Raw genomic sequence first — 25635 nt, 5'->3', positions numbered from 1 at the left:
ACTGTGATGGGGAAGACCAGGAATTACGAACACCAGCGAGCTGGACACTAGGGCTAGTTTCACCCGCTACTGACTAGGATTTGCCTGAGAGTCTCAGATTTAGGTGGATCCAAGATTCAACTCCCAGTCAAGCCTTCTAGAAAACTCTGCACTAACCATAGCACCCTTGCCAAACTGTGTGGCATACTGGAACCCACATTCAGAAGCTAGCAAACCCCACCCAACCTAGACGAGACTGGGAGCCAGATGTCTCACAGCTGCCTCGTACACCAGCAAATACATGGTTTAAGATCTGTGCAAAACTTTTTTGCTGCAGGGCAATGTTAAGGCCTCTTTAAGCACAAAATATCCCATTTAAAAAGTTATAGCCATTTGAATCGAACATAGGAAGAGATTAGGGTTAATAATTTGGGATCACAGGCTAACTGATAAAAACTATTTACATAAAATCGTCCAGTCGCCCAATGACGCAGCTAGATTGTTTCCATGTTGCCGATATGGACACTGAGGCACGGAAAACTGTCAAGCCTTCTGCCCACAGTCACCAGCAAGGACATGCAAATCCGGGTGTGCATGACTTCAGAGCCGGAGCGCAACCCTGAGGGATGCAGTGAAAAGACAACCCCTTCTAACCCCTGCTCCACGGCTCTTTGAAGAGCCTCGGAACCCGCAGCAAAGAGCAGCGCTCAGTAAACGAGATCAAAGCATAGGTAAATAAGGACCAGAGGCTGCCGGGAAGTAACACGGAGGGCAGCCTCTAGGGAAAGCCGGCGTCACAGTCCTACTGCGCCGGCGCGACCCTATCTCTGCTTTCCGTCGGCGCCTGCGCGAGGCATCTCCCCTGGCCACCTCGGCCCAAACATGCCTTCTGTACGCAGGCGCTCTGCGCGTGTCGCCCGGCTACCGCGCCTTGCGCCTGCGCCCTAGCGCTCTCAGCGCCCCTTTCTCGCTTTTTGTACGTCAGTTCCTGTTTGTGGCAGGGGAAGGCGGTATTTCCGGCCAGAGGGTGGGAGGGGGCGGTGAGCGGGGGCTGGGGGGAGGGGGCGGGGGGGCCGCGCCGCGCGAGCCGTTGGGCCTGGCTCTGAGAAGGCGTTGCCGCTGCCGCCGCCGTTGCCGCCGCCAGGAAACACAAGGAGCGGGAGCAAGCACAGCGCGACGATGGGCCGAAGTAGAGCCCCGCCGGAGAGCTTGGGCGGCCGCCGGTGACAGGTGAGTGCGCCAGCGCGTGTCCCGGAGCTCCCCCCCCCCGTGATGGTCGCGTCCGGACACCCCCCACCCCACCCTAGCGCCTGGGCCAAGCTGCCTTGGGCCGTACCACCAGCGCCCGGCGGGCGGGGGCCGCGGTCCTCGAGTCCCCCCTTCCGGGACTGAGTGGGGTGGCTACGCGGGGGCGGACGGACTAGCCCTGAGGGTCCGGGGGCGGAGGCGGCGGGCCGTACCACCGAAGCCTTGGGGGGGGGACATACCAAAGGTGCGAGGACCGAACCATCAAGGGCTGGGGGCGCAGACCCCAGTGTGTGCGGGCTGGGACCGAGCAGTGGGGTGTGCGGGGAGAGCGTGGCTGGCGAGCGAGAGCCAAGCCGTTGAGGGGGCGCGCCGGCCCCAGCGGAGGGGGCTGGACTTACTCCGGGCCGTGGGAGCCTTTCCCGTAGTATATTTAGAGAGCTGGGGGGCTTCTGGGGGGGGGGGAACTGTACCAAGTGAGGCCGGGGGAGCGCCGTGTGGATTATACCACTAAGGTGCTGGGGGGAGCCGTCCTGAGAAGGTAGAGCAGCGCGGTGCTTGGAGGAAGGCTGCGATGTTTATACTCTCTGCGGGACGGGACCGGCCCAAGTGGGTGTTCAGGGGCGTAGGTGGGGAAGGTTGTGATGCCAACCGATGAGGAGGGGCTTCTGCCGCCTGTGTTCGGTGGGTGGGGCTGGGGGTCTACCCCGAGGGTGGAGGACGGGCTGGGGGCGTGCGGGGGTAGGATCTCCGTTTGTCGAACTTCTTCCTTGAGCGGGGGGCTCTGCGTGGTCACTCCAGCTGCTGTCTGCTCAGAACGCTTTCATTATTAAACTTAATCTTAAGGTGTGTGGGACTCCTCTGTGGCACATTCTTTCTTTCCCTGGGAAGGGTGGGGTAGATGTCTTAGAAACCACTGGCTGAAGGTTTCTGAACTTCAGGTTTCGTATTAGGGAGGGGAGGAAGGTATTGAGCTGGATTCCAGGAGCTATGTCCCTGGAATTCTTGTTCAGACTTAGGTGGAAGGAGTGTTTGGAGGGATACCTCTCCCCCAGGGCCCGGTGGCTGAGACCTCTCGATCCTTGGGATTCTGAGGACCCTCTTCCTCTCATTTGGAGGCCCCTTGAGCTTCGCAGGAGGTCTGGCCTTAGTAATCAGGTCCTCTAAGGGGCTGCCTTTCAACCTGTCCACTTTTCCTTTTCAGTGAAATGTGGAGAGTTCCGTCCTGGTGGGGGTGAAGGGACCAGGCACCAGTGTGTTCAGGAGGCTGTCTGTGTCTCCCTGCTTAGCAGTCCAGCCCTCCAGCACGTTTATGCTCCCACCAGTCCATCGCAGTTGGCCTCACCATTAACAAGATGAGGCTGAGCGCTGTTTTTCCAGCTGTTCATCTCTGCATAGGTCAAGGGGATTTGGGAGGGGGCGCTCATGGCCTGGCCCAACCCAGAGAGAAAGGCTGCTCTGAAGCACTTGGAGCAACCCAGCCCTTCACGGACCTGGTTTCTCACGCTGGTCACTCACCGGTTGCTTGGAGCAGCCAGCCTTGGGGCAGGCCTCTGCCCCTGCTCCCCAGGCCATCTCGTGACCTCAGCTTGCCCTGTAACCTTTGCCCTAGGTCTGGAGTTCCCAGGGGGATGACCACAGTCCCTGGTTGACCCAGGTAACATGGGTTGGTGATGTGGTCAAAGGGGCAGACAATCACTTCTGGTCCACACCATTGGCTTCTAAGCCGATTGATGTCCATGGATGGTGGTTCCAAGAGAGAGAGGTCTCTGAGTGTGTGTCTGTGGAAGTTTACTCCACTGAGGGTTTGTCCTTTGGTCTCCTCCTGACAGCTTTTTGAGGGTTCATCTGATGGGGGGAGCAGCAGCACTATAAGCAGCAATCCTGAGGTTGAGGACTGCCATCTATTGAGTGCATTCTCTGTGCCGCATGCTGTTCAGTCGATTCACATCAGCTTGCTGAATATTCACATCCTAGGCTGTGGGTGCTGTTGTCATGATCTCCGTTTTATACCACGAAACTGAGACACAGGGAGACACGTCATGTTTAGAACTGAAGAGCCAGTGTTTATTGACCCTTCACCGTACACCAGGCATGTGACAGGCACACATGACCTCACTAAAATCTCAAAACACAGCCATGGGACAGGCATGGTTGCGTCCTGTCATAGAGTCCTATGAGGTAGGTAGAAGTATGGTACCCATTTTAGAGATGAAGAAACTGAGAACACTTGCTGTGAAGCAAAATGATCTGGCCCAGGTCTCACAGCTGGAAGGGGTAGTGCTGGGATGTAACCCCCGGCCTGGTTTGATTTCAGTGTGAAACTTTTGTCAACAAGTAACTGAACAGTGACTTAGCGGCACCGCAGGGTGGATATGGTGTTTGTCCACGCAGTCGTACAGTGAGCCTCCAAGGAGGCGTTGCCTTGCTCTGAGTCTGTCAGGCCATAGGGGCCACACTGGGGTTTATTTATTTATTTATTTTTTTCCCAAAAGATTTATTTATACAAGCACTGGGTACAGTCAGACGCGCGGGAGGGTGAGAGAATTCACCAGAGGCAGAGCGCAGAGCAGAGCAGACAGACTGACGAAGTACACTGCTGAGAGGAGCAGTGGGCAGCAGGGGAGGTCTGCATGCCATGTGGGACTCTCACCCGGTGGCCGGGGATCGAACTGGTGCTGCAGAGGCTGCGGGCAGCTTCGCAACCCAGCGCTCAACCACTGTGCCACCGGGGAGGCCCACAGTGGGGTTTAAACAGAGACTGCTTGCCCCTGCTGCCTTGTGCTCTTTGCTCAGCAGGTCCCAAGCTGGAGTGGGTCCTTTTGCATTTCATTTCTCTTACCCTCTGAGCCTAGGACTGTGGCGATGCCCACCTGTAGCCAGTCCAGCTGTTCTGGACTTGTGATGAGATGGTTCCTCCTTAGAGTTGAGCCTGGGTAGCTTTTAATACAGAGTAGAGTGTATGCCGGGAGACAGGAGAAGACAGCAAGAGAGACAGCTACCGGGGTTCCCTGTGCAAGGATGGCACAGTGGCATGTGTGTGAGGTCTCGCGCTGGCACATTCTCGCTGTGTTACCTTGGGCCACACTGTTCTTCTCTGTGCAGTGAGCCCAGAAGGGCACCACATCGGGTTGTTGAGAGGATTAAATGAGTTCATCGACGAGTCAGTCCCCAGGGGGTTGCCCTCTCCCACACCCCACCCTTGGTCCTCTCAAGTGTCCCTGTATCTGGCCCCCCAGCCTGATGCAATCAGGATCCAGGAATATGGTGTCCTCTAAAAACCTCTAAAAAGCTGCATTGGGAGCTTCCCTGGTGGTGCAGGGGTTAAAGTCTCAGTGCATCAAGCTATCACCAGCCACTGAGGCATGAGTTCGATCCCTGGCCGGGTTGCTGACCTGGCCACGGGGCGAGACTTCTCCTGTCTTGCCCGCTGCTCCCCTCAGCAGTGTATTTCAGTAAATCCACCTGTTCTGCTCCCCATTCTGTCTCTGGTGATTCCTCTCACCCCACTCACCTCTGGCCTAGACCCCAGTTCTTGTATGCATAAGTAAAAAAAAAAAAATCTTAAAAAAACTGCATTGAAGGCCTCCCCTGTGGCACAGCGGGTTGAGCGCAACACTGTTAGGCTGTCTGCAGCCCGGGTTTGATTCCTGGCCGGCCAGGGAGAAACCCACATGGCACGGCAGACCTCTCCTGCCTCACCCGCTGCTCCCCTCAGCAGTGTCTTCTGTTTGTCTGCCTGTTCTGTTCCCCGCTCTGTCTCAGGTGAATTCTCTCACCCTCCTGCGCCTCTGACTGTACCCCAATTCTTGTGTAAATAAATAAATCTTTTAAAAAATGCATCGAAATGATTCAGAGCCCAGGGTTCAAGCCTGCCTCTGTGTGACCTTGAGCAGGTTCCTCCACCCTTCTGAGCTCATTTCATCATCTACATCTTGGGATGATGATGATTCCTGCTTGATAGGTTATTATAGAGGCTAAATGGGATAATTTGTGGAAAGCATTTCTAACTGTGCTGGTATGGCAGTACGCTTACAGTAAGAAGAGGGTGGCTTAACAATTGTTATTAGTACTATTTCTGCTAGGATTTTGAAGGCCCTTCCTAGTTTTTAGAGCCTTGTCAGATAATACCAGCAGGAGGGCAGGACCAAAATTAGCATCACCACTTTTTCCAGAGGAGGAAGCAGAAGTTCTAGAGGCTTGGAAGTGGGAGGGATTACAATCACATAAAAACCGACATCTAGGCGCCCTCCGTCTCCCACACAGTTGCTGCCCTGAGCCCCTTCTAGCTTCTGCCAGGCTCAGCTGAACTCTCTTTCCATAGGTGCTCTTGTGGACTCACCCCTCAATCCCAACGAGTGGCAAGTGGAAGGTGGGCGCCAGCAGGAGTGCAGGTGGGAGTCAGGCCGGCTGCACAGAGCCCTGTGGGCCTGATGGGAAGTGTGGCTTTGATTCCACAGGCACTGCAGAGCTGAGGACAGGCATGTGTTCACCTACCACCATTTCTTGAGCACCTACTGTGTGCCTGGTGTAGCTTCAGGTGCTGGGGATACAGCAGTGCACTCGACAGAGGCCCTGAACTCACAGAGCTGAGGGAAACAAGTCCTGAACCAGGTGACTAAATGAGGGGCAGGTGAAAGGGGCGGGTGCTAGGCAGTGAGTTAAAATCAGGTGCCACTCGGTGCTTCTTTAAATGGACTATAGGGGAAGGCCTCTGCGCTGATCCCAGATCGCCGCGGTGAGATGAGGAGAAGCATCAGCCTTGAGGTGGGAGGGGACCACCTTGCAGAAGTAAGATGGGCTACACAGGTCTGTGTGGCCTGGCTGGGGCGCGAGGGAATGGGTAGGAGCAGAGGTCAGGGCCTGAGGGGCTGGGGGGCGCAGAGCTTTGTAGATTGCGTGAGGAAGAGCTTGGCCATATTTGGGGTTTTAGAAGGTGCCCCTTGCCCGGAAAGAGGTTCCCTGACTTCTGCCTAGGGCAGGGGGAGATTTTACAGAGCTGGTCAGGGAGTTTCACATGCCTCCCACTTCCCCCTTGAGTAGAATCATGGCCTTAGAAGCAGGCCTGTGGTTTTCACACCACTTTCCCCAGGGCCCATAGCTGTTCCCTTTAGGGACAGACAGATGGGGAGCGCCTCGGGGTGATTTTCTGCCCCCCTCCCCAACCAAAACAGCTGGCTAATTTCAAATAATAGTGCAGAACAATAGCAGTACCTGACAGCGCTGCAGTCTGCTGTCTGCGTATGCTGCGGGCCTGCGGCATTCCTGCGCTGCTCTAGAACTTGGAAGACCAGCCTCGTCGGCTGCCTTCTAGTAGAGACAGGTGCCCCGCAGACACATCTCCCATATCAGGTCGTGACTGATGTGACGAGGACCAAGAGAATTGGGGTCGGAGAGGAAAATGTGGGGATCTTCTGTCTTAGCTGGGATGGTCAGGGAGGGCCCCCAGAGGAGGTGGCATGTAGGTAGGAACTGAAGTTCTGGGAAGGAGCCATGGGAGGACTTGAGTGAAGGCCCCACAGGCAGGGAGCAGTTGGCTCTCATTCCCACCTTACAGTGGTGAGAACTGAGGCCTGGGGGGCCTCAGCCTGGGCACTGGGCACTTAACTTGGGCGATGTTTCCAGAGTTCCCCCGGCCGGGGAAGGCGCTCAGTAACCGTGGGTGAGGACGGCTTCCAGCCTCTCCCCTGAGCCTTGTACCTCAGGCTTGCTTATTAGCACTGTGAGCAGGAGCCTGGGTGTGGTTTTCCCCAGACCTGTCTTGGGGTATCTTCCTAGAAGGCGTGAAGCCCCTTCAGACTAAATCTCCTGGGGTTTCCAGAAATCCCTTGGGATGGGGGAATGGGAAGGAGAGTTTTTTGCAGTTGCTCTCTGAGCCTCTTGGGGACCCAGGGACAACCCTCTCTGGGCCTCTCTTCCACTTCCCAGAGCTCTCAGCGAAAGACTCAACCACCAGGCCTCTGGGCTGCACGGTGGGGTGGTTCCGTGGCAGGCTCTTCTGGACAACCAGCCAAGCAGTGAGAGGCCCAGCTGGGGGAGACAGCCCTGGGAGCAGGACCAGGAGGGAGGGAGCGGGTGTGGGAGGGGCGACTGGGTGGGAGCTCGGCCTGGCCCCCGGGTGGCAAGACCCACAGCCGGGCCTGACTGTGCTGCGTGTGTGCAGCAGGGACAGCAAGCTGTGGCTGGCCAGGGGGAGACAACATGTCAGAGGTCCCTGGAGGAAGTTTCTCGAGCCCGGCCGTCCTGCTCAGGAAGCTCGTCTGCAGATGTTGTTTCTAAGGGTGAGGCCAGAAATCCAAGCCTGCCTTGGTTTGCCACCTCATGGGCCCGGACTGGGGCGGCTCCCACACCCATGCCCCCTCCTCAGCCCTTCTCAGCCTGGTTTCAAGGCCTTCATGGATTAGTGGGCCTCAGCTGAGTACTCAGGGCTCGGGGCAGTCAACCTGGGTGTGAGCTCTGCTCCTGGCTCCTCCCTTAGTTGCTATAAAACCCTGGGAACCTCATTTCACCTCTGAGGTGCATTTGCTCAGCTGAAGATGGGAACATCCCCGCAGAGTGGGGTTGTAGGGAGGATTAGGGAGCTAATGTGTTAGAAAGTGCTTGGCCTGGGGCCTCCTGAGAAGGCACTTGGTGGATCTGAGCGGCTGCCGAGAGTGTTAGGATGGGCACCTGTGAGCAGAGAAAGGGCTATCGATGCAGCCAGCCTGGGCTTGTTGGCTGGCAGAGGGGGTTTGTGTTTGGATCCTTGGGGGTGGGCCAGTTAGCTGAGGTTCCCCCTGGGGGAGGGCTTAGGTCAGGGATATTAATCACACCCTGTGCCGGGTCCCTGGCTGACCAGACACCGTCCTGAGCACTCCGCGCTTGGAACTCAGAGGTGGAACTCCATGTTTCTAGTGAGGTGGGTACAGTTATCAACCCCATTTAGTAGCTAGGAAAGTGAGGCTCAGCGAGCCACGTGGAATGCCCACATTCTGATTGTGTTAGTTAGCAGAGGGCCTCTCTGTGCCAGGCACAGTGCCAAGGCTTTACATGCCTGCTCTCAGCAGTCCTTGCCACAACTCAAGGAGTTTAGTGCAACTCTTCTTCCCGTTTTATACGTGAGAAGTGAGGACCCAGGGAGGTTATTCGGTTCACCCAAAGGTGATGGACAGGATAGTTGAATCCAACTCCGTTGACTGCTTTTGAGGACTGGCTCTGTGCGTCTGACCAGTGCCGTGGCCACGCTTACTGGGGCCATGACTGTTGTTCTAATGATTTCTTTTTTGCTTTTTCTTCTCCCAGATGGAACTGGCCCCAAATCCAGAAATAACTGGGTTAGCTCTGTTCATTGCCTGCTTGGAAGTCGGGGTGCAGGCCCTTTTGCCCCGAATGCTCATGGAGCCCCTTCCTTCTGAGGCTGCAGGAAGGGCTGCAGTGGGAGGTGCTCCCCTCGCCTCTACCTTGGGGTCTGATTTGTGAGTGGCCTCTGAACCTACCCACTGACTGTTCATGGTCATCTGCGCATTCCGTTCTTCTGGCAGATAATTGATTGAGCACCTGTGTGTGTCGGGTATCATTCTGAGTGCCAGGGCGTGGGCCCCAGTCTAGTGAAGCAGGCAGAGAAGTTACCATCACGCTAGATCACTCCCCCTCGGTGTGGCCAAGGAAAGGAACAGAGCTGTGGACTGAGGGGCCTCAGGGAGCCTGAGGAGTTGGCCAGGCAGGGGCATCGCCCGGTTAAGGCCCTGAGGGGGGTGTGTATCTTGATGTGTGGTGATACTGACAGCGGGGGAGAGGAGTGAGGGAACATGAGGGAGCAAGACCCTGGTCAAGCAGCAAGGTCTTGGGGAGATGGTGAGCAGTCAGGGCTTTAACCCTAAAGAGGAGGGGAGGAGGCGGGTGGGAAGGACCTGGGTGGGAGAGGGGAGGTAGGACTCAGATGGTGGCCTGGGAGGGGGAGAAAGTCAAGGAGCAGGCTACATTCAGCTTTGGAAATGGGGTGCGCCAGGACCCTGCTTTTCAAACTGGTATTCAAAGACAGGGGAGGGGTGGTGGTGGTAGCAGGTGTTGAACATGTGTTTTGGGATAGTGTCTTTGAGTTGTCTGCTTTATTTATTTATTTTTTTTAAGATTTATTTATTTATACAAGAACCGGGGTATGGGCCAGATGCGCGGGAGGGTGAGAGGATTCACCAGAGACAGAGCGGGAAACAGAACAGGCAGACTGACGAATACGCTGCTGAGGGGAGCAGTGGGTGAGGCAGGAGAGGCCTGCTTCGCCATGTGGGATTCTCGCCGGCCGGCCAGGATCGAACCCGCACTGCAGAGGCTGTGGACAGCTTCACAGTGCGGCGCTCAACCGCCTGTGCCACCAGGGAGGCCCTGTCTGCTTTTTTTAGTTGTGTGTTTTCATTTAGATGATATTTTCAAAAAGCTTAAATTGGCATGTCATGAGTCATCTGGATGATTCCTTTCAACCAGCTAATGATGATCTAACATGGCGGCCACTCACCATGGTCCCGACTGAGGCTCCGACTGGCTCTTGAGTTCGGAGTTCACCTTTGGGTAATTGCTGCCCGTCTGCGAAGCCCGTCCGACTGGGTCTCCACCGTGACCCTGGGTTGTCAAAACAAAAAGCACCTTTTGAGATAACGTAAACATGTTTGGTCAAGTTGGTATTATGATCCCATTTTACAGACAAGGATATTGAGGTTCAGAGAAGCCACCTGTGTCACCTGGAAGTGGTGGTCAAAGTTGGCTGCAACCAGGACTCCAGGCGTGGGTTGCGCTTCTGAGGCCTGTTCAGCTGCTGGGGTGAGTAGGTCAGGGCTCCTGAGCAGCGGTACAGCCTGAGACCTTGCCTTTGGCAGTGTGGGACGCTCCTGTGAGCACCCATGGCCCTTGCTTCCCCCTCACCCCTCCTGCCTGCAGGATCCCGTGTGTCATTATCGGAGGTCGCAGAAAGTTATGCCTTCCGTGTACATGCCAGCTGCTAGCCGCAAGTGGCTACTCAAATCTTAATTAAAAGTACAAATTCAATTCTCCAGTTGCGCTCAGCTAGTCAGCGTCTCCTGCACACACCCTCTGTGTGGTCTTGGGCATGTGATTTCCTCTCTGGGCCTCAGTTTTCGCATCTGAAGCATGAGCGTAGTAACAGCATCTCACAGGGCGGCTCGCCTACAAGCAGTGAGTGCTTAGTGTTAGCCGTGGTCAGGACCCCCCCTGCCTGTTGGCTCCCAGGTGCCCCGGGGATGAGATGGGGACCAGGTCCTTTCTCTTGGCTCCTGGCTAGGGGGGATGTTAGTCAGTGATGATGCAGAGGGAGGGGCCTCTCGGCCAGACTGGCGGCCGGCGTGTGTGCACCAGCGCTTGTGTGTGTGTGTGTTGGGGCAGTGGGGAGGGGTGTCTTCAGGGCACCGTGGAGGCTAAGGGAGGATGGACTGGAGTGTGGAAACAGACATCCTTGAGAAGGGAGGTGGCTCCATCTCTTGGGAACAGAGGCTGGAAGGAGGGGGCAGAGGCTCGGGCCTCAGACAGCACAGTCTTTCCTTCTGGGTCCTTGCTGCGTGGCCTCAGGCGCTCGCCGAATCCTTCCCGTCCTTGCTGTCCTCATCTGTAAAGTGTGGGCCTTCGTGGCCCGCGTGTAAGCTGCGCGGGGAGGGGGGTGCAGGTCACTGCAGTGGGGCTTCCTCCTGAGAAGGCGGGGATGTAGCCCCTGCCTCCCTGGGACCAGGGGATTTCATATGCCGCCCCCACCCCCTCCAGTTCTCCAAATCTCTCCAAGTTCAAACCACAGCCCTTACAGTGGCCTCCCAGACCCTGCCCAGTCAGACTCCCCCACGTTCCTCTGTAGCCACATCTCCTACCTTGCTCCTCCACCCCCTCCTGGCTCTGTCCGACGCAGGTCCCTCCTCAGCCGAACCCCGGGCCTGGCGTGCTCCCCCTTTTCCCCCTTGGCTGCCTCTGTCTTTCAGATTTTTATTTGGATTTTGCCATTTTGGCAAGCCCTTCTCTGGCCATCGTATACAAAATTAGAAACTCTCACCCCCTCCCCACATACCTAGTTTTCCATGTGCTGTTTTTCTCCGTTACATTTGCCAGCTTCTGAGGTACCTATGAATTGTCCTCCCCTAGCCCTCCCCAGGCAGGGAGTTGTGTTTGGGCACTTGTGCCCCTGCCTGCCTGGTGCCTGGAGCAGCGAGGACACAGCATGGGCGCCAGATCTGTGGAACGAGTGAATGCCTGATTTTATGTTTCACTTGGCAAAACTCGGAGCTCAGAAGCTGTCCTGAACTAATTAAAGCTCTGGTCCTGGCCCTGTGCTTGGTGTGACTAGGGAGTCGGGACCAGGACAGACCCCCAACCCCTGCCTTGTGGAATCACCAGGTGGACGTACCAGGGACGAGGTGCCGTAGAGGTGAGGGCGCTGAGTGGGCGGGGCCGTCAGGGTAGGCTTCCCTGAGGAAACAGAGAATTGGTCAATGACGGCTGAGCATCGTGTAGGATAGGGGGACCAGCATATGCGAAGTCCTTGGGGTGAGAAAGAGCAGAGGCCTCAGGGGACCAAGAAAAGAGAGACTTTGGATGGGTGCAGACTGATGAAGCTGGAGAACAGGCAGGGGCCACCTCAGTTGTGCCCTGCAGCTTCCGTGAAGGCCTTGGACTTGATCCCGAGCAGGGATCAGAGCTGGGTCAGAGCTGCGGTTGGGAGATCCTTTGACTGTAGTGTGGTGCTCTTGGTGGTTCGGAGTTTGTGGCCAGACTCCAATCATTTGGTAAGGATGCTCCGTTTCTCTGTTATCGGCGGGTGCTCTAAGGTCCTCTGTGTGGGGTGAGGGAAAAGAGTGTGTGTGTATGTGGCGTGGCAGAGAAGAGAAGGAAATCTGTTCGGTGCTTATTCTTATCCCAGTGTCTTCTGCAGCCCACCCACGTCTTCAGCCTGTTTCCAGTCCTACCTGCTCCAAGTAGACAGATGGGGCAGTTGGGGGGAGTGTGTGGTGTTTATGAGAAAAAAGTATCTTTAATTCCTTACCAAGGAGGCGGAATAGGTAAAAATTCACATTACAGAAATATGTATCGTAGGCAGTGAAGTTCCCTGTCTCCACCCACCAGCGGAGACATTAATACCTGATCCTCGTGGAGTGGTCGCTATGTTGGGCTCTGTTTGGAGGACTTTTGTGGATTAACTTGTCACAGCCGTGGTGGTCTGTACTATGATTATGTCTGACACACAGATAAGGAAGCTGAGGCAAAGAAAGAAGTGACTTGTCCAATCACACAGCAAGCGGCTGAACTGAACTTGAACCTGTCATTTAGTTGCTGGGGCTACCTTTACTCCTGTACCCATTCTTCTGCCCCCTTTGGCTCTTTGGCATCATGCCTTCCGGGCATGTAGTGCTGACCTGTGCCTCCTTGTGCCCGCCAGTCCACGAGACGCTGTTCCCTGTAAGTACCGCTGCTGATCGGATGACTGCTTTTCTGGAAAGGATGCTGTAGGTGAAAAGAATGCAGGATTGTGAGGTGCCAGTCAGTTTCAGTAACGTTAGCATGTGAAAACGTTAGCATTTTAGCACTGAGATGATACGGTGAGTGTGTTCCAGAAGAGCCCCCAGTTCAGATGTCCTTGCGTGGGGAGTACACTGAGAGCTCGTGGTCAGCGTCAGCACCCTGGGCCGGTTCTCCTGAGTAGGATGGCCCCGCTGTCTTCTGTAGAGTGGATGTCCTCCCGGGTGGGGTGTTGTATTGAGTCTTTGCTGTGCATGAGCCTCTGATGGAGGCATCGCTGTCAACCCCGTTGACAAATGGAGAAACTGGAGGTTTGGGGAGGCTATAAAGTTGGGGAGCAGGGACCAGAACCCATCTCTGCCTAAGACAAGATGCTGTGTGGTGGTGAAGTCGGACTGCCTGGGGTCCCATCCTAGCTTCATACTTCTGGTCAGGCGATTGGGGCAAGTCATTGAGCTTCTGTGCCTCAGTTTCTTCATTAAAATCGAGATCATAAAAGTGCCTGCCTCGTGGGGTCGCTGTGAGGATTGAATTCACATGTCCAGAGCGGTTAGGTGTGCACAGCATGCGTTAAGTGCCACATGGCATTCTCTTCATTGCATTACCCGCTATTGCAATTTCAAGCGCCTGTTAGGGATGTTTAGGTCACTTCCAGATGTTTGCTACTATACCCTCAGAACGGTGGTTCTCAGGGTGGCTTTGCCCCTCAGGAGACCTTTGGTAAGGTCTGGAGACACTTTGATGTCACAGCCAGAGGGAGGGTGTGCTGTTGGTTTTAGCAAGTAGAGACCATAGGTGTTCAACCGCCTCCTGGGCACAGAGCAGCCCCATGACAGGAGTTACCTGGCGCAAATGGTACTCGTGCTGAGGTTGGGAAACCTCGCCATGGGGCCTCTGTGCGCTGGCATAAGCATTTTCTGGGAGAAATCCCTCCAGAGACCTGTGCGTTTTCCACCTGCTCAGCTTTGCTAAGGTGCCACAGCAGCGTCGGCACTGGCTCACAGAGCTGCACATGACAAAGGAGGGGTCCTTGCCCCCTCCCTGCCTGGCGTGCCCTGCCCCCTGATTCCACCAGCATAAGTTGCCTGCTGAAGGACAGGTTCCTGTTGGCTTTGGCTTTGTCTCCTGAGCAGCTCCTTCTCTGGGAGCGCTAGATAAGGCACAGACCGGCTCCCCAGCTTCACAGCACAGGGAAGGGGCGCCCATCCCACTGAACATGGCTCCAGGGGACGCGGGCCCTCGCCTCCCTGCTGCCTACCTACCTCCCCGTCCGTCTGGGCTGTCTCGGTTGGCACCCAGGTCAGGGAGAGAGGACGAGAGAAAAAGGATTCGACAAATGGCAAAGGAAGGAATTTAAGTTATTTTGAGCCTGTTCTGGATACAGGGCTTTACTCATTCACTTCACAAATATTAAGCGCCGAGCGTATACCCAGTACTGTGGCAGGTACTGAGGAGCCATCGGTACCTGAGGTTGGCAGGAGCTCCTGCCTTTACCAAACTGATAGTTGGGAGAGGTTGACTGTGAGCTGATGAACTCATAAATCTGTATGGTACCCTCAGTGACGATAGCACTTGCTATCATCAGTCTAGGGTGAGGGGAGGTAATGTGGGTACCCTCTTGTTTAGGGAGGGTAGGAAGTCTTCTCCAAGAAAGTGATATGAGCAGAGACTGAAGAAGGGGGCAGGCCTGAGGCTAGGACCATTCTGATTGGGAGGGGGGGCAACATGTGCAAAGGCCCTGAGGTAGGGGTGTCCCAGGGTCGCAGAGAAGCCACAGGAGGCAGGCACCACTGAAACAAAGTGTGTTTAGAGAAGTGAAAAGGGGGTAGTGCACACCTCCTAGGGTCCGGGGGCTCCCGCAGGAGGGAGGACATGGGGGAGGGTGTTGAGCAGAGGAGGGAGGAACTCTGATTCAGGTGTTCCTGGGGTCCACCCAGATTGTAGGAACCATAGGAACAGGAGATCTAGAGCTCACTGAGCCCTTACAACCGCCCCGGCACAGGGCTCAGCGTGCCCATCTTTAGAACAACCCTGCTGGAGGGCCCCCCATCCGCGCAGCCAGGAGGACGCAGGAGGCCTACTGTCGCCCCGCGGCCAGGGGGCTGGTGGGGGGGGGCTGGAGTTTGGATTATATTTAACTCTGCACAGAAGAAAAATGAATGGGAATGAAAATCGCCGCACCCAGTGGTGCGCTCTGAGCAGGCAGAGAAAAGTGAGCAATGAGAGGGTCTCCACACCGAGGGTGTCCCTTGTCTGCGACCGCTTAGCCAAAAAGCAGCAGAGCCCTGGGTAGAGATGTGCCTCCTCCAGCCCCTCGGCTCCTCTGCTGACCTGACCTCCTTGAGGGGAGAGTTGAGGCAGGCCTGTCTTGGGGTAGGGGCATCCTGGGAGCCAGGAAGCCTGATTTCAGCTCCCCGCTCTATCCTCTGGACTCCCAAGCCCAGATTGTTTTCTACAGGTACTTCTTTTGATGTAAAGCACAGAAGGCGTCAGTCCCGCCCCACGCAGAACAGCGCAGCGCGCGCCAGTACGGCTAAGCGACGCCCTGTGTCAGGACGAGGGAGCTTTGGCAGCTCCCAGAAGTCCCCTCCTCTTGCCCTCCCAAATGCAGCCGCTCTCCTGACTTTTTGGGTCTTGGTTTCCTTGATTTTCTGCACAGTTTACAAGAGAGAAAGACACCCCTAAGCAAATAGCGGCTGTTGCCTGTCGGGAGCTTGCGGCGCGGGGCGCAGACTGTCGCTGGGGCTGCCACAGCTCGCTGTCCCCGACGCGCCGCCCTTCTTCCCGGGGGTCCACGCCTGGTCTGTTCTCAGCTTTGGGGTTACTGGGAACACTGCTGCTGTGAACATTCTGGCTCATGTATTTCGGTAAATAAGTCTGTGTCCTGTTGGGGCGTTAGGGTGTTGCTGGGTCCTGGGGTAGGCCTGATGGAGTGTCCGTGCTCACTGCCGAATCTTTTTCCGTAGCGGCTGAGCTGTTTTATATTCCCCCCACGGCAGTTGCTTTACGTCCTTGTCAACACTTGGCACTGGCACTTTTTAAAATTTTAGCTATCCTGGTGGGTGGTTTTCATTTGCATTTCCCTGTAGCTGATGAGCTTGCCTTGTTCCTCGGTTGCGTGGGTGTCCTCTCCTCCAAGGAGGCCTTGCTCTTTTTGCCTCACCTCCCAGATGGCTCAGTTCTAGCCAGTAGCTGCAGCTCTGGCCTGAGCCCTCAGCTAACCCAGGCCTGGACACCCGAGGAAGCAGCAAACAGGAATGGGCCCCCCCCCCCCCCCGCAGGCACTCCCTACCTGGGGTGTCCTGCCTGCAAGCAGGCAGCCGGGGCAGGCCCCTGCGTGCTGACACTTGGCTTCCAGAAGCAGGTCTTTGTCCTCTGCCTGGGCGTCCTCCATCGGCAGCTCCCCAACCAGCAGGCCATCCTCTTGGCAGCATGCCTGCTGTTTCATCACCGCAGGACTGCGTCACGGACACCTCAGCTGAGGCGCCACCCTCAGTGGGAGGACGGGCAGGATCCAGGCGGGACGCAGGGGATCTTCCAGTTCCTCCCCCTGCCCTTGCCCAAGCTGCTGCTGGCTGCTTCTGCTTAGTCGCTGAAATGAGAATGTAAAAAGTGACTCTGGTGTGCTGAGCAGCAGCCCGGGCCTCTGCCGCTCCTCCCTCGGCTGGGACACCCAAGGTAAATGGCTTCCCTCTCTGAGCCTCTCCCGCCCCTGGGCATGGTCACGGGCCCTCTGGCAGAGTGCTGGGAGCGTTCAGGAGAGACACTGCAGCGCTGGCCCCTGCTCAGGCTGCCGGTTGCTCTCGGACCTGCCGCTCCGACCACTCGCCGTCACACCTGGCTGCCTTCACTTTCCTCTGTCTGACCGTGGCAGCCCTGTGTTTGGGCGCTCACTGGAGGCCAGGCAGGAGGCTGAGCCCTGTGCACACAGTGGGTGCTTTAATGCTGTTGACAGCCTGGTGCTGCAGAATCACAGAGGCTCTGAGAGGTGAAGCTGCTGGGCTGGGGACGGGAGGGGAGAGCCCGCACTGGGCACTTGGCCCCTGTCCTTCCCTTCCACATCTGCCCCTCCTTTGGACTCTGAGTTTGCAACTGTTCTGAACTGAGCTGGGACCAGCAAAAGTGCACGGTGGCCCCAGTGTTGGGGAGGGATTCCCTGCCCCCCTTTCATAGCCCACCAGACCCTGTGTCCCTCCGCCTACTTCTCCCCTGGAGCCTCACTGGCCTCTTGGCAGCTCTTCCCACTCACTGGACTCCCTCCTTCTTCAGGGTTTCTGCACTTGCTATTCCCCTGCCTGAGAGTCTTTTCCCTACATCTCCGCAAGCTCACGCTCCGCCCCCACGTCTCTGATACTGCGTGGCTAGCGCAGTACCCTGTTGCCTGCCAGCCTCCCGCCCCGCCCCGGCTTTACTTTTTCTTCTCTGCGCCCCTGCACTACCTGGCATTCTGTGTATCTGTGCCTCTTCTGCCTTCCCCACTGGACTGGGGAAGGGGCTGGGTCTCAGTGGTGCTTTGTCTCTGGCACCCAGGACAGTGCAAACTCTGCCCAGCTTGGGACACACTCAAAGAAGATTGACAGACTGTGGAGATGCACGTGCTGTGTCTGGTCCTGGACTGGGATCTGATGGGGAGACTTACATTCCTTTGTTTGTTGCGTGCTCAACAGACATGCATACACTGTGCTTGTTCCACTGAGTTGGCATTTGTAGGTGCGTGGAGAGCACCCCAGTGCAGCTCTGCAGTCAGGAGGGCTTCCTGGAGGAGGCATTGGTCTAGGCGAGACCTTAGGAAGGAGAAGAACTCCCGAGAAGGTACAGGAGGTGAAGGTCAGAGGGAAGGACCTAAGGGACAGAAACCTGGCAGAGAGGGGTGAGGGGAGGGGCTGGAGAAGTAGGTAGCACTAGGCCTAATCTTTGCCATAGTTGGTAGCTTTTACTGGGGGCCTTCTGGGTGCCCCCAATGAGGGCTTCATGAGGACTTCCTTGGTGGTGGGAGGAACTTTGATCTATATTCTGAGCGGGGGCCATGGAAGATTATGAACAGGGATACCCAGGGTTGGACTAAGTGGCCTGAGGGGTTGAGAGCAGGGACATGGAGCCCAGAGAGAAGGTCGGTGGGAGGGACGAGGCCTGTGGAAGAGGCCTCCAGACACCAGGTGGATGGGGAGGGGGATTGCGGATGGAGCAGGGCAGGAGGCGTCTGGCATGAAGGTCAGGAGAGGTCAGAACCTGAAGACCTTGAATCTCAAGCTTATGAGCTTGTCTCTTCCCTGAGGCCAGCGGGAAGCCACAGATCAGGTTTTGGGTTCTCTTTAGCTGCTGAATGGGGGGCAACTTGGAGAGGAGGAGTCCGAGCAGGGGGTGGGACAGGACCTGTGTGGGGGAGGACAGTGTTGGACCAGAACCAGACCATAGGGAGGCTGGAGGAGAGATGGCAGCCGCGTTAGAGATGGCAGCACAGACTGGTGGGATTTGAGGGTAGGCGGTCAGTGGTCCTGGGTATGAACCCTTTGGGGTCATGCTTGCCGGGGAGGGAACCCTTATTGCTGATCCTGACTCTGCCTTTGCAGCTCCGGAGTCCAGAACATGATTCTCACTCCACTGTTACTTCCCCACCACTGTCCATCTTGTCTTTCCTCCCACTTCCTCCCACTTACCTCCCTTCCCTCTGCCCGGCCTGGGCAACCTGCCACTGTCACATGCCAGGCAGTAGTGTGTCCGGCCTACCAGCTCCCCTGGGGCACGAGAGAAAGCTGATGCCCACAGTGTCCCTGGAGCCAGCTGTCTCTTCTCTGGGGGCCACCGTAGCTCCTGACCTGCTGTCCGCAAATAACCCCAGACCAGGAAAGGGATAAGGTCTTGGCCTTGGGCTCTATGGCCCCTGTCCAGCCCTGTGGCTCCAGGTAGGGGCCCAGCTGGCGACTGCCTCCTGTCCTTTTCCCCTCTGCCCTGGGAACCTGAGACGGAGCAGTAGCCTCGGCGTCTGTCAGTCTGTTGACTGCCGGTCCCAGAGGATGGAAATGGAGATCTTGGGGAAGGGGCCCCAGGACTGACTCTTAGGCCCCAGGCAAGCGCATACACAGTAGGTTGCTTTCTTGTTCAAGAGCTGGAGCGTCTGAGGCCCTCTTCCCTCGGTCACCTAGTGGTGGCCTGGAGGGAACTGGGGTTGAGCAAGTGGCATGGATTAGCTAGTCCAGGGTAATGAGGGTACCGAATTGGCTAAAGGGGGCAGCTTGGGGCCTTCCATTTGGCAGGAGAGAGTGCGTGTGTGTTGGGGCAGCGGGTGGGTACTGGTGACTTTGAGCACTGCTTCAGGTGCCCAGGGCTGTCTGATTCATCCCAGGTTACCTCAGTGATGGGGCTGGGGAGTGACATGGGGGGTGGAGCCCCAGCTCCCTTGCTCCCAGCCCTGTCAGGAGTACAGGTGGGTGGAGAGGCTGTCTCTCTTCAGCACGGGTATCCTGAAAGGGGCAGGGAGCTCTGCTCCCCCAGAATAGGGCACCGAGGGCGGGGTGATGCCCTTTCCCTCCAGATTGGGGTCTCCCGGGAACAGAGTCACACCTCTCCCCTCAGAATGGATCTGAGGGCAGTGCTCCCCACCCTCGTTGGCTCTTCCCTATGTAGAAGAGCAGGGCAGCCAGAGGGGCTTGGAGCAGTCTTGAGGGAGGGGCCTGGGGCCGCACCCCCTCCCACTCTGACCGGCTCCACTCTTGTCTTGCAGACTGTGCTCTGTCCACTGCGCTTCCTGCATGTCCGGCTGCCCTGAGCTGTCCCGAACTAGGTGACAGTGTGTCACGCTGCCACCATGAACGAAGTGTCTGTCATCAAAGAAGGCTGGCTCCACAAGCGCGGTAAGGGGCACTGCTGCCCACTGCACTGCGTGTCTCCCCCTTCCTCCAGGGCTCCCCTCCTGGCAGCTGGGGCCCTGAGGGGCAGGGGTGCAGGGTCTCCGCCGTCCAGAGGCCAGACTCCCAGCTGTGCCTACCTGCCCCAGGCCACTAGCTTCTTTCAGTCTCGTTTCAGGGATTCCTTTAGCGATAGTTTGTGGATCCACAGTTCTGTGGATCTGCCTGGGGTCGAGCTTCCAAGCCAGGCTGGACTCTGGCCTGGCCTCAGATTCTGCATTGTACGTCAGCGATCTCATCTGTAGACGGAGAAACTGAGGCTCGGAGTGGCAATATTCAGCATGCATTCTTTCAGAAAATATTCACCGGGCACGTGTGGTGCACCAGGCTGTCCCAGCCTCTGAGGACACGGGTGCCCTCATGGGGTTTCCATTTCCACGGGGTCGGGGTCAGCAGACTGCTGATAGTAGGTGTGACTGCTACTCTGAAAAGTAGGAACTCTGGAGTGGTAGAGGCCAGGGAGGGATGGCATGGTCAGGAGAAGCTGTTTAGGGAAAGCTGTTCTAAGGAGGTAAGGGGGCGAACTGCACACAGCTGGGCGAGGTGTCCCTGGAATAGGCCAGGAAGGACAGGGGGGAGTGTGCGTGCGGCAGCAAGTTGAACAGCGGGGCTGGAGCAGATGAGCAGAGACAGTAGGAGGAGTGGGCAGTGATGTGACACCGAACCATGTTGGGTCCTGTCAGCCACAGAAAGGACCTGGGCTTTAATTCTCAGGCGCTGGGAGCCCAGGATCTTGTGAGCCAGAGCATGCCCTGGCTGGGTGTACTGGTGGGTAGCTGAGACCAGAAGAAAGGAAGTCATTTACAGAGATGAGATTAGGAAACTGGACTCTCAGACCCCAGGCTGTCTGTCCCCAGACAGCTTTGCTGCCCTGTGCCAGGGGAGGGGGGCTGGGACGAAGCAGGTGTCAAGAGTCTGTGCATCCAAGTGCTGAGGATGAAGAGGGCAGATCGTTCTGGTGTCTGTGACCTTGCACTCAGGGAGGGCGGTGCCAGGCCTGTGGAGCTGCTCTCTGTTCATGTCCATTCATTCAGCGCACACCGGCTGAGCAGCTGTGTTCCAGGGCCCGTACTGGGCACTGCGGGTATTGCATTGAGCCCGACAGGTACCGTGTTGGTATGTTTCATTTGATTGGAAGGGCAGCAGCACCCAGGTGGACGAGTGCCTTCTTTGGTGGTCAGTGCTATGGATAAAATCGAGTGCCTCGAGAAGGAGGGGTGAGAGGTGGGCAGGGGAGCCCTCATAAGCAGCATGGACAGGGAGGACCCCACTGAGAAAGGAATAAAGACCGGAAGGAGGCAAAGGGTTGAGGGTGCAGGGGAAGTCTGGAGAGGCGCATGAATGGGGCCAGAGAAGCCCCAACCACCCTCCCCTGTCCCATCCCAGCCTGCACACACAGAGCAGGGGTGAGGACAGAGGAGGCTCCCCTGGGCCAGTCCTCCCCCTGCCCCCCGCCATCAGACTGAGCAGGAGAGACCCATTTCCATTCCTTCCCAGACAAGGATGCCATTTAGACTGGGCTAGAGTTTGGGGCTGTCGATGGGACTTTCTGAACCTTGTTAGATGTCTAACCTGGTACTGCCATTTGCTCTTGGTGTGACTTTGGACAAGCTCTGCCACCTCTCTGAGACTTGGCTTCACATCTGTAAAGTGGATTAACAGCTTAACTCTGACATTGCCAGCCCCTGGGGAGGAGGGTATTGATCTGGCTTGTCCACTGAGGTAGTCCCAGTACTCAGAAAATGATGGCGTGCAGTAGGTGCTCAATAACTGATGATTTGTTTTTAAAGATTTGTTTTATTTATTTATTTATTTATTTATTTATTTATTTATTTATTTATTTATGCATATAAGAGCTTGGCTACAGGCCAGAGGTGCGGGGGTGAGAGGATTCACCAGAGACAGTGGGGAGCAGAGCAGGCTGATGACTAAAACACACTGCTAAAGGGAGCAGCAGGCGAGACAGGAGAGGTGTGCTGCGCCATGTGGGTAGCTCCCTGGCCAGGGATTGAACTCGTACTGCAGTGGCTGCTGACAGCTTCATAGTGCTGAAACTTAACCTCTTGCACCACCAGAGAGGCCCCAATAACTGATAATTGGGATTGCTTGTGTACATGGTGCGAGTCTTAGGCTGTGTCAAGCTCCTGAGTTGGAGGTGACTGGAAAACTTGTGGGTGGGTCTCTGGTCCTAGTCTGGGGCTGCTGATGGCATTAATTGGGTCTCAGCTTCTCTTCGGTCACCATTGTCTCCATTTGTGTCACCAGGCCAGATGAGCTTCTGACATAGCCTAGCTGGCACACCTGCCTGGGATTTGCACCATAGGTATACGTGTGCGCGCGTGTGTGTGTGTCCGTGCGACTTCTGGGCACCCCAGGCCCTGACATTCTGATGAGTAGCTAATAGAGGTGGGAAGGCATGGTGAGCCTGGCTGACTGACTGTTTCAGTTACCTGCCTTGCCCCACCCCAGTCCATGACTAGTGGTTAAAATGATAGCAGCCTATTTCCTGAGCATCCACTCTCTCCCAGACCTGGCTCTGTTGTAGACGAGCCAAATTTTGTTTAATTTCCATAGTAGCTCTGTGAGGTGAACACTGTACAGGCCAGGAAACAGTCTCAGCAGGGAAACTCATCTGCCTGAGGTTTCAGTGAGGAGGTGGCAGCGCTGAGGTTTGGCTCTGGCCCTCTGCCTCTGCCCTCGAGGCCTGCCTGCCTGCCTGCTGCCTCTCCCTCAGCGAGGTCTGCTCTAGGTGTAGGCAAAGGGGAGTGACTGTTGGAGTCCCTCAGCCCCACCATGCCAGGCCCTTGGCTGCCAGGTTAGATGCTGGCAGGGCCGTGATGGTCAGGGCCGTGAACTCTGGACACAGCACCCCCAGCTTCTAGTCTTAGCTTCCCAGTTAGCAGCTGTGAGCCTCATCTGTAAAATGGGGCTGTTTTTGAGAATATTTTTCCTTTCTTTCTAGTGTTCTTTTTAAAGTTTTGTAAGTAGTACCACAGGTAAGTTCCTGGATCATGAGCGCACCCCAAACCAGGGTCTATACCAAGAAACAGAATGAGAGCCCCTCCCACCCTGCCCCCGGCAGCGACCACTTTGCTAACTTCAGTTGGAGGGGTGAGTTGGAGGGGTGAGTTGGATAGGCGGCTTTAGGTTTTCTTTTTAGAATTGAGGTGAAATTGGGCCTCCCCGGTGGCGCAGCGGTTGAGCGCTGGGTTGCGAAGCTGCCCGCGGCCTCTGCGGTGCCGGTTCGATCCCCGGCTGCTCCCCGGCCACCGGAGGAGGGTCCCACATGGCGCGCAGACCTCTCCTGCCGCCCGCTGCTCCCCTCAGCAGTGTACTTCGGTCCTTCTGCCTGCTTTGCTCTCCCCTCTGGCTCTGGTGAATTCTCTCACCCTCCCGCGCTTCTGACTGTACCCAGTGCTTGTATAAACAAAACGAACAAACAAATAAATAAATAAAATAAAATAAAAACATGCCTCTAAAAAAAAAAAAAAAAGAATTGAGGTGAAATTAACTAACACAAAACTAACCATTTTAATGTGTACAATTCAGCAGCCTTTAGAACATTCACAATGTTGTGTAACTGCTACTATTGTCGAGTTCCAAATCATTTTCATCACCCTGAAAGAAAACACCCTACTCCTGAAGCAGCCAGTCCCCATTCCTCACTCTGCCCAGACCCTGGCAACAACCAATTTATTTTCTGTCTGTATGGATTTACTCATTCTGGACATTTCACAGACATGAATCACACAGCGCGTGGCCTTTGTGTCTGGCTTATGTCACTTAGCATCATGTTTTTGAGGTCCATTTGTGTTGTAGCATGTATTAGTGCTTCATTCCTTTCAGGGGCCAAACAGTATCCCATTGTACAAACACACCACATGTTATTTATGCGCTCACCTGCTGATGGACATCTGGTTACTTCTGTCTCTTGGCCATTGTGAATGGTGCTGCCATGAGCATTCATGTACCAGTAGTTAACTTTTCAAGTTGGTGCCAGACTTTTCGGTGGTGGTTGCACCATTTTATACTCATACCAGCAGTGCACAAGGGTTTCAGTTTCACCACATCCTCAACTATAATTGTTCTCTCTCTCTCTTAATTACAGCCATCCTAGTGGGTGGCAAGTGTCATCCCATTGTGGGTAATGTGCATTTTCCTAATGAATATTGAGCATCTTTGCAGGTGCTATTCACCATTTGTACGTCTTTAGAGAAATCTTTATTCAAGTTCTTTGCCCATTTTTAAAATTGGGCTGTCTGTAGATACATGATTTGTAAATATTTTTGTCTGTCCTGTAGACTGTGCTGCTTTGATAGTGTTCTTTGCAGTGACTTTTTAATTTTGGTGAGTCTGCTTTATTTCTTGTTGATGTTTTTACTTCTGGCGTCATAGCTAAGAATCTGTTGCCAAATCCAAGGCTATGAAGATATTCCCTTGTTTTCTTTTAATTGTCTTATCTGTTATATGTAAGTAGATCCATTTTGAGTTTCTTACGTGGTATGAGGCATGGCTCCACTTCTGTTCTTTTGCATGTGGGCCTCTGGTTGTCCTAGCGCCACACGATGAAGAAACCAGGTCTTTTCCCATTGAGTAGTCTAGGTCACTCTTGTTGAAAATCAACTGACGATGTCTGGGTTGATTTTTGATTCTGAATTCTCATCCATTGGCCTAGATGTCTTTCCTTATATTACACTAATTTAATTACTTTAACTTTGTAGTAAGTTTTGAATAGAGAGTATGAGTCCTTTTAGTTTCTTTTGCATTATTGCTTTGACTGTTCGGGACCCCTTGCCATATGAATTGAAATTCTATGTAAATTTGAGGACTGACTTTTCCGTTTCGGCAATAAAGGCTTTTGGAATTTTGATGGGGAGTGTGTTGATTCTAGATCACTTTGGGCAGTGTTGCCATCTTGAGTTTGGGAATACACAAATGTGGAATGCATTTATTTAGGTCTTTAATTTCTTTTAGTAATGTTTTGTAGTTTGTAGTGTACAAGTCTTTCATCTCCTCACGCTGTTGTAAATGAAATTGTTTTCTTCATTTCCTTTTTGCGTTGTTCGTTGCTGGTATATACCGACACAATTCACTAACGTGAGTTGATCTCTTTTGTATGTTGAGCTCACTAAATTTGTTGGTTTTAACGATTTAGAACCAACTTTGTGGATACTTTGTGATTTCCTATATACAGGATCATGTTATTGGAAATGAAGATTGATGTATTCCTTTCCTTTTATTTTTCCCTCTTTGACTAGAGGTTCCAGTAGTTAGATAGTGGGGGAAACACAAGTCTGGTTTGTGATCTTTGGGGAAGCACCCAGTGGTTTTTTTTTTTTTTAATATTTTTTATTTATTTGTTTATATTTATACAAGCACGGAGTACAGTCAGAAGCGCGGGAGGGTGAGAGAATTCACCAGAGCCAGAGCGGGGAGCAGAACAGACAGACTGATGAAATATACTGCTGAGGGGAGCAGCGGGCGGCAGGAGAGGTCTGCGCGCCATGTGGGACCCTCCTCCAGTGGCCGGGGAGCAGCCGGGTAGCGAACCTGTGCTGCAGAGGCTGCGGGCAGCTTCGCAACCCAGCGCTCAACCGCTGCGCCACCAGGGAGGCCCCATCACCCAGTGTTTTGAGTACGATGTTAGCTGTGGGTTTTTCAGAGATGTCCTGTATTGTGTGGAGAAAATGGCGTTCTACTTCTAGCTTGCTGAGTATTTTTATCATGAAAAGGTGTTGGATTTTGTCTAATTTTTTTTTTCCAAAGAATTATTTATGCATACAAGAGCTGGGGCACAGGCCAGAGATGCAGGGGGCGAGAGGCTTCAACAGAGACAGAGTGGGGAACAGAACAGGCAGACTGACTGAAATACACTGCTGAGGGGAGCAGCGGGCGAGACAGGAGAGATCTGCCGCGCCATGTGGGTTGCTCCCTGGCCAGACGGGGATCGAACTCGGGCTGCAGCAGTGAGACTTAACCCCTAGGCCACCGGGGAGGCCCTCTGTTTTTTTAAAACTGTGTC

General features: G+C 55.0%; 1 protein-coding gene across 4 annotated transcripts in view; it reads left to right on the top strand.

The window, feature by feature from the left end:
• Positions 1-1045: 1045 nt before the first annotated feature.
• The window catches only part of AKT2 (AKT serine/threonine kinase 2), a 45408-nt gene continuing 20818 nt past the window's right edge, over positions 1046-25635 (top strand). Inside the window, exons 1-2 of one of the 4 annotated variants that reach the window (XM_037516568.2) lie at positions 1046-1209; positions 19430-19559. In XM_037516568.2, coding sequence (XP_037372465.1) covers positions 19514-19559 — 46 coding nt within the window. In that variant the 5' untranslated portion in view covers positions 1046-1209; positions 19430-19513. Of the gene's footprint in view, positions 1210-5940; positions 6016-7375; positions 7506-16314; positions 16387-19429; positions 19560-25635 lie in introns of those variants that run through there. The other 3 variants (XM_054697182.1, XM_037516569.2, XM_037516570.2) reach the window with 3 other exon arrangements.

The sequence above is a fragment of the Talpa occidentalis genome, unplaced genomic scaffold (assembly GCF_014898055.3).
Source record: "Talpa occidentalis isolate TD23 unplaced genomic scaffold, MPIMG_talOcc4v2.1 talOcc4.17, whole genome shotgun sequence".
Taxonomy (NCBI): Eukaryota; Metazoa; Chordata; class Mammalia; order Eulipotyphla; family Talpidae; genus Talpa; species Talpa occidentalis.
The sequence above is the reverse complement of the archived record's forward strand: the minus strand, read 5'-3'. Positions and strand labels throughout refer to the sequence as shown.